Source organism: Aristolochia californica, unplaced genomic scaffold, assembly GCF_029961685.1.
Source record: "Aristolochia californica isolate CCGP_79_NKW_82.1479 unplaced genomic scaffold, dmAriCali1.0.hap1 SCAF_9, whole genome shotgun sequence".
NCBI lineage: Eukaryota > Viridiplantae > Streptophyta > Magnoliopsida > Piperales > Aristolochiaceae > Aristolochia > Aristolochia californica.
The window spans coordinates 27745930-27753901 of NW_027182290.1; the positions used below are offsets into that span (position 1 = coordinate 27745930).

Genomic DNA, 7972 nt, shown 5'->3' on the forward strand with positions numbered 1-7972 from the left:
TTTCTCTCCCTTTTTAAATAACATTGACTTCCTCATATACAGTAAGGAGAAGCTATTTGACCTTGGAAACACCTTTCTTCTTCGTAACCTAGACGGAGTCACCAAGTGGTCTCTTCTTTCTAATATCCAATTTGAACACTGAAAGTCTCGCCTAGGGTAAGCTAAAGAATCCCCAAACTAGAGAAGGCAACCAAAAAGAAAAAAAAAATACAGAAATGTAACCTCAAGCCTGCCGTTTGAACGTAGCTAAAGAGGTTTAATTTGTTTAATTGGCGATGATCACAATTCTCAGTCCATCCAAAATCATGCACGGCCTGCTCAACTTAACCATTCGTTCCTATAAATAGAAGGTTTATTACTGCTGGAAGAGCAGATCATCTCAAAGTCCTTTGCCTTAACAATCCCCATGGCAAAAAGCTGGTTTTCGTCACTCTTCTTCTCTTTGCTGATAGCACTTCTTGCTGTCAATGCTCACTGCAACGGCGATAAGAAGGTAAGTTCTCTCTGGAGTTAAACGGTAGTAGTGAATGAAAAAAATCAGCATTACTCTTTTCAATAACATATTTGCTTGTAAAAAAATTTGATCGTTTCGTTTCTGTACGGTTTCACTTTTGTGTTAAGCGGGACTCTGTATTTTGTGTAGGTTCATGTGGTGTACATGGGAGAGCGACTGAAAGATGGTTTATCGGCCTCATCCTTGCACCAGAGCATGCTTTCAAATGTCGTCGGAAGGTTTCTACCTCTTCTTTTCCTAAGAAATTGTTAAGGTTATTTCATTTTTGACTGTTGTGTAACAGAAGTGTCTGTCGCAAATGCTTGCAGTTCCGGGGCCAAAGAATCACTTGTTTACAGCTACACCAGAAGTTTCAATGGTTTTGCGGCAAAACTCTCCGACGAAGAAGCTGAAACTCTTGCAGGTACACGTCTTGGATTTCATTTTTCAAGTATTTCTGCAACACAAAATCAAAAAGTGGAAGAATCATTGACGTCGAACTGCTTGTATACTGCAGAGATGGATGGTGTTGTCTCCGTTCTTCCAAACAGAATCTTCAAACTTCACACCACGAGATCATGGGACTTCACGGGCCTCCCTCAAACTCAATCCGGGGGCTCCTCTGGCCAAGGAGACATCATCGTTGGTCTTATAGATACGGGTGTAGTAGAATATTGCCTCAAAATAAAGAAAAAATGCTAAACTAAAAGATGTTAAACATTGAAATTCTAATCTCTATTTCTCCGAATTTCCCCAGGTGCCTGGCCCGAGGCTGATAGCTTCAGTGATGAAGGATTTGGTCCTCCTCCCACAAAATGGAAAGGCTCCTGCGCAGCCAACTTCACCTGCAACAAGTGATGATCAGCCCATCTAAATCTCTGTTTCTGATCTCTCTCTTCTCCAAATTTAACAAGTTTCTATGGTTTTTATACGTGTTCGTGTCGCAGCAAGCTAGTTGGAGCTAGAATGTACAACAGTGAGAACTTCAGCGCTCCAACAGATATCCAATCTCCAAGAGATTCCGAGGGTCATGGAACTCATACTGCTTCCACAGCAGCAGGCCGAGATGTATCATCAGCAAGCTACTATGGATTGGGAGAAGGTGTTGCAAGGGGAGCAGTTCCTGAAGCAAGAATTGCAGTCTACAAAGTGTGCTGGTCGTATGGGTGCGCATTGGCTGATATCTTGGCTGGATTTGATGATGCAATAGCCGATGGTGTCGATATAATATCAGTTTCACTGGGATCATCAGAAGTGCTACAATACTTCGAAGACCCAATTGCCATTGGATCGTTCCACGCCATGAAATGGGGGATCTTGACTTCTAACTCCGCTGGGAATTCTGGTCCTTTACCCTACTCAGTCTTGAACTACGCTCCTTGGTCCTTGACTGTAGCAGCTAGCACAATTGACAGGAAGTTTGTCGCCAATGTCGTGCTCGGAAACGGCCAAATCTTACTCGTAAGCATCGTGCACAGATTCAGATCAAGTTGAAAATCTTGTTTTAACTCCACATTGCACGTTTAGTTAATTCTCTCATTTTCCAGGGAAACTCCATCAATAGCTTCGCTCTGAACGGTTCGTCCTTCCCCTTGATCTATGGAGGAGACGCTCCAAACGTATCTGCCGGTGCCTCTCCTGACATTTCTAGATACTGCTATCCTGGGACATTGAACGAGAACAAAGTAAAAGGGAAGATTGTCCTTTGCGACACCTTGTATGACGGTTCTAACATCATGGAAGTTAACGGGTTGGGTACCATAATGAGTGATATCGAATATTCAACTCTGTTCTTTGATTTCGCCTTCAATTATCCTCTACCAGCGACCCTAGTCAGCTTGGAGGATGCTTCAAAAGCATTAGCCTACGTTCAATCTACAGAGTAAGTGGAATTGCCCAAAGTCCCTTTCGTTCCTCGACCTATTAATACTGGTATTCAATCTGATAATCAAAACCCTGTCTCAGCAATCCCATTGGATCGATCCTTGTTGGCGAAGCATGGAGAGACATTTCAGCTCCTCGAGTTGTTTCCTTCTCCTCAAGAGGACCCAACCCTGTCGATCCTGATATACTCAAGGTAAGACTTCGATCGATTCGGTTTTACGTCTTGTTGGTTTTTAAGAATTTTCTCAACTCTTAACTCACTGCATCGATCTTGAACAAAATTACCAGCCTGATCTCACGGCCCCTGGAGTTGACATCCTCGCTGCCTGGTCCCCTGTTGCACCACCTTCAATTTATGCGGAAGACACAAGAAGTGTCAAATACAACATCATCTCCGGCACCTCAATGTCCTGTCCACACGCCAGCGGCGCCGCCGCCTACATCAAATCTCTCCGGCCGACTTGGTCTCCTGCTGCCATTAAGTCTGCCCTCATGACCACGGCCTATGTCATGAACCCCCTCAAGAACGAGGACGCCGAATTCGCCTACGGCTCCGGCCATATCAACCCAGTTAAAGCCGTCAATCCCGGTCTCGTCTACAACGCATCCGAGCAAGACTATGTTGATTTCCTCTGCGAGCAAGGCTACAACACCACAACCTTGAGACTCGTAACCGGCGACTCGTCTGCCTGCACTAGCAATGCCACCGGAAAGGGCTGGGACCTCAACTATCCATCTTTCGCTCTCTCCATCGAAGATGGCCAGCAGGTCTTCGGCACCTTCTACAGAACGGTAACGAACGTTGGCCCCGGGAACTCGACTTACTACGTGACCGTGAGTGCACCATCGTCGCTGAAGGTTACGGTGGAGCCGACTATGTTGGCCTTCTCTTCCATCGGTGAGAAGAAGTCATACAAAGTGCAGGTGATCGGAGGAGTGATATCCCAGGTGCCGATCATTTCTGCTGAGATCTTATGGAAGGATGGCGTCCATTCGGTGAGAAGTCCTCTTGTGGTGTACACGGTGCTTCCACCTAGCTCTCCTTCCATGGGCATCAACAACAAGCCTCGTTCATTTGAAGGATCCTCCATCTTTCACAAGAATGGCATCCTCGGCAGACATTAATTCCAAGCGAACCGATCGTCCAGTAATCTTATTTCTCCGTCCATGTCTGTTTCAACCACCAACTCTGCAACAATAATAAATTATCATCCAGATTGAACCTAATTCCTTTATTGTCATCCGATGTGCTCCTAGGCGAGACTGTTTCTTGTCAATCTGTCCGCGTATGTTGGAAATATTCGCTTGGACAACTCAAATAATAGAAATAAACCCAATGGAATAAAATTGGTACGATATGTGCTTTCTGTCTTCGAAAACGATTCTCCATGGCAGCTTAGTGGTTTAATTCAATAATAGCCTGCTCTGACTATATTCGTAGATTCTTTTTTTTTTTTAATAATAAATCAAGATTCTCTTTTATGTAAATCATAGAAGAGAATAACCTTCCCATATCAAATATTGCCAACTTTACTTAAGATCATTGTCCATTCATTTTAATAGAAAACAGCTTATAACTTTAAATAATTAGCTTGTATTCGATTATTAACTGATACGTGAAAGCAATCTCTTTTAAAAATTATGAATTCTTCATTTTCTATATGGTATCTACAACTTTCGGCGATGCTACGAAAGAACATTTCTCCCGCCAGTCCTACTATGATAGGAAGCAAATATAATTTTCAACTTTGAATTTTATTACTTACAAAATCCTCTTATAAAGATCCAAATTATACTAGAGGTCCAATGTTAACGATCAAATATTTTAACTAATTTGAAAAGTCAAGAGGAGAGACAATCTCCTTGTTGTTCTTTGTTGACATTAAGTATGTGCTAACAAATCTCTTTATGACCATATTCAATTGAGTGATATAGAAAAAGTAAGAAATGGAAGGTTGAGTCATCACAATGCACCATCAACCTAAGCAAGGGAACAATTTTTTTAGGTCCCAATGAAAATTAACCTAGAGAAGAGAGGGGGTTGAAATGCTTTATTCAATCCTTATGCACTTGAGGGTTCAGAGTACAACTTATAATAATACTCAACTAAAGAGGATAAGAACATTTTTAGTGGTTCACAACCCAAACTTAGGTTGCTAAGGTATGGATGATTTTTTGTCTGAAGTTTTGATAATAAGAAACATTTGACACTAGTTGTGTGTTTTGAGTAATTCTTCTAATAGTTTTTAAAATCATTTCAAGTCTCCACAAACTTACTATTCATGGTATTTGAATAGTCCATCTTTTATCGTTCAGAATACAAACGTTTAGGAAAAGAACAAATTGTTCAAATAGTATCGTGTCCTCACCACATGAACAATGCATGCTCAACAAGAAAGTTTATTAGAAATTGACAAAAAGTATTTGAACACCCTTTAATAGAATCTATCATAAATTAATAATCATTCAAACAATCCTTCAATAGAAATTGCTAGAACCCAAAGATTTGATAAGCATTCAAACAATCCAACTAGTGTTTGAATAATGAAGCAAAAAAAGTTGAGGAAGAAATTTTTGCGTTTTGATCCGGCCTAAATAGGTTTCTAAATTTGTCAGCAACCAACCATTATGATTAGCAGCTCAAACGAGCACTACAAGAAATTCGACTTATGCCAGTTAAAATTTTCACTGGCAAAACCTCTTCTCACAAAAAAATCTATAAGAAGAGTTTGATGGTGTGTTTTTTATGCTATAACTTCTACTTGTGCAAGTTCCATTTTGTGGGCAAAACTTTGAAATCTTTGCTTGCGAAATGATATTATCACAGGCAGAAATTTTAAATCTTTGCTCATGAAAATAAAATTTTGTGGGGAAGATTTCTAAATCTCTGCACACAAAATTCAAATTTCTCGTGAAGTTGATAGATGTGGAGGTTCACTTTCTTTTCCCAAAAAATGGAATTTTCATTGGAAAAAACTTTAGTTGTACATGAGAAAATTTAAATTTTATTGGTAAATATTAAATTTTAAAAAAAATTGTTTCCTTTCTATTAATTTTGTGAGAATTTTTTTAGAAACATATTAATTTATCTATTTTTATATTAATTATTTTCTCAGTAAACTTTGAAAATAATAAATAATAATAAATATAATTAAAAAAAAATTCAGCCAAAATATTAATTAATTTACCAAGATATATAATTAGTGCACATAAAAATATATACAAAAAATATACTTGTATACAACCATCTCTTATATAGATATAAAGCTAAACAAAATTGTCTATGTAACATCAATCAATGGTAGAATCCTATAGACGCCTTTCTCTCTCCACACAAAGTTGTAGATAGAACTGACGCCTTTCTCAGACCGTGGAGCCTCTAATTGTTGAGCATGTTGATCTTCTAAAGATTATATGTAAGTAGACATCTTCTCAAGTTAGGCGTAACTCCTCCTTGAGCATTGATTTGTGAGAAGAAGATCATTGAGGGGCCTTAGGGAGATGTGGTTGACCCTAACCCATCCCTTTGACGTAGCCATATCGGATACAAAGTATAGATCACATGATCGTGGTCTTATCCATTAGGGTATCGGCCGCATTTACTTATCCCCCCATATGTTGCATCTCATTTTGATTAAAAAATAAAATAAATAACAATACTTTCTTTAGTTAAACTAAATGAATTTAATTTATTTACTAAGAATATAATTTACAAAAATCTTAGGTCAAAATTATATTTTCATTTAAGTAGTTCTTCTTTGATTTTGCACCCCATTTGTGTGTCTACTCCCAAGATTGTTGGTCCTAAAGTGATCTATGCTAGTAACACCCATGCCATTTGTTGGAAGATGGGCCTAAGCCCACACAACCAAGGGAGTCCCACACATCCAAGTGTGTTGGAAGATGGGCCCAAACCCATAAGACCAAGGAAGACCGACATATCCAAGAGTGTTAGAAGATGGGCCCAAACCCATAAGATATGAGACCCACAATGATCATGTGAGGTGGCAAAAGAAGTCTTATACAATAAAAAGTAATAGAGCCACAATTATTATGGAAGCAGGTCTCATGGAGGAGTTCCAGTTTAAAGGTGTTTTAGGCATGTTAATCTTCTATTTATATTGGGTTATTTAATTATGCTAAGACTTATCTTTAAGTGTTAGAGTTTGGGTGTAATTGGGACAAAGGTAGTTTAATTTTAATTGGACTCTACTACATTCCTCTATTATAAATAGAGGTTCATGTACTTTTATTACAATAAGTCAATGAAGTATTTCTCTTTTCCATAAATTCGACACGGTATCAAAGCATGTTCTGTGAGTTGACTCCATTAACTCACAGAGGTAATGTGATTTTTTATTATTTATTATCTCTAACAATTTAGGTTCGTATGTATCTTTTTTTTTCAGTCCCTATACCAGTTATTTGCTTTAAATTTTTTCACCTCTATACTGCTATTCTATTTTCGAGAGGTTCTAGTTAATGTCTACTCCCAAGATTGTTGGTCCTAAAGTGATCTATGCTAGTAACACCCATGCCATTTGTTGGAAGATGGGCCTAAGCCCACACAACCAAGGGAGTCCCACACATCCAAGTGTGTTGGAAGATGGGCCCAAACCCATAAGACCAAGGAAGACCGACATATCCAAGAGTGTTAGAAGATGGGCCCAAACCCATAAGATATGAGACCCACAATGATCATGTGAGGTGGCAAAAGAAGTCTTATACAATAAAAAGTAATAGAGCCACAATTATTATGGAAGCAGGTCTCATGGAGGAGTTCCAGTTTAAAGGTGTTTTAGGCATGTTAATCTTCTATTTATATTGGGTTATTTAATTATGCTAAGACTTATCTTTAAGTGTTAGAGTTTGGGTGTAATTGGGACAAAGGTAGTTTAATTTTAATTGGACTCTACTACATTCCTCTATTATAAATAGAGGTTCATGTACTTTTATTACAATAAGTCAATGAAGTATTTCTCTTTTCCATAAATTCGACACGGTATCAAAGCATGTTCTGTGAGTTGACTCCATTAACTCACAGAGGTAATGTGATTTTTTATTATTTATTATCTCTAACAATTTAGGTTCGTATGTATCTTTTTTTTTCAGTCCCTATACCAGTTATTTGCTTTAAATTTTTTCACCTCTATACTGCTATTCTATTTTCGAGAGGTTCTAGTTAATGTCTACTCCCAAGATTGTTGGTCCTAAAGTGATCTATGCTAGTAACACCCATGCCATTTGTTGGAAGATGGGCCTAAGCCCACACAACCAAGGGAGTCCCACACATCCAAGTGTGTTGGAAGATGGGCCCAAACCCATAAGACCAAGGAAGACCGACATATCCAAGAGTGTTAGAAGATGGGCCCAAACCCATAAGATATGAGACCCACAATGATCATGTGAGGTGGCAAAAGAAGTCTTATACAATAAAAAGTAATAGAGCCACAATTATTATGGAAGCAGGTCTCATGGAGGAGTTCCAGTTTAAAGGTGTTTTAGGCATGTTAATCTTCTATTTATATTGGGTTATTTAATTATGCTAAGACTTATCTTTAAGTGTTAGAGTTTGGGTGTAATTGGGACAAAGGT

General features: G+C 38.6%; 1 protein-coding gene across 1 annotated transcript; it reads left to right on the forward strand.

Moving 5' to 3' along the window:
- The first annotated feature begins 406 nt into the window (after positions 1-406).
- On the forward strand, positions 407-3502 carry LOC137940706 (cucumisin-like). The gene is made up of 9 exons (XM_068785843.1): positions 407-493; positions 644-732; positions 823-917; positions 1011-1154; positions 1251-1347; positions 1441-1954; positions 2041-2375; positions 2459-2570; positions 2666-3502. Exons 1-9 carry the CDS (start codon positions 407-409, stop codon positions 3500-3502), a joined length of 2310 nt encoding a protein of 769 aa, XP_068641944.1.
- Positions 3503-7972: the final 4470 nt, after the last annotated feature.

What these genes read in the sequence shown, in the direction of transcription:
- LOC137940706 (XM_068785843.1), top strand. Translation starts at nt 407, where the DNA reads ATGGCAAAAAGCTGGTTTTCGTCACTCTTCTTCTCTTTGCTGATAGCA. An exon ending in GCCTACGTTCAATCTACAGA is followed by an intron (nt 2,376 to 2,458) that starts GTAAGTGGAATT and finishes ACCCTGTCTCAG; the next exon opens with CAATCCCATTGGATCGATCC. An exon ending in TCGATCCTGATATACTCAAG is followed by an intron (nt 2,571 to 2,665) that starts GTAAGACTTCGA and finishes CAAAATTACCAG; the next exon opens with CCTGATCTCACGGCCCCTGG.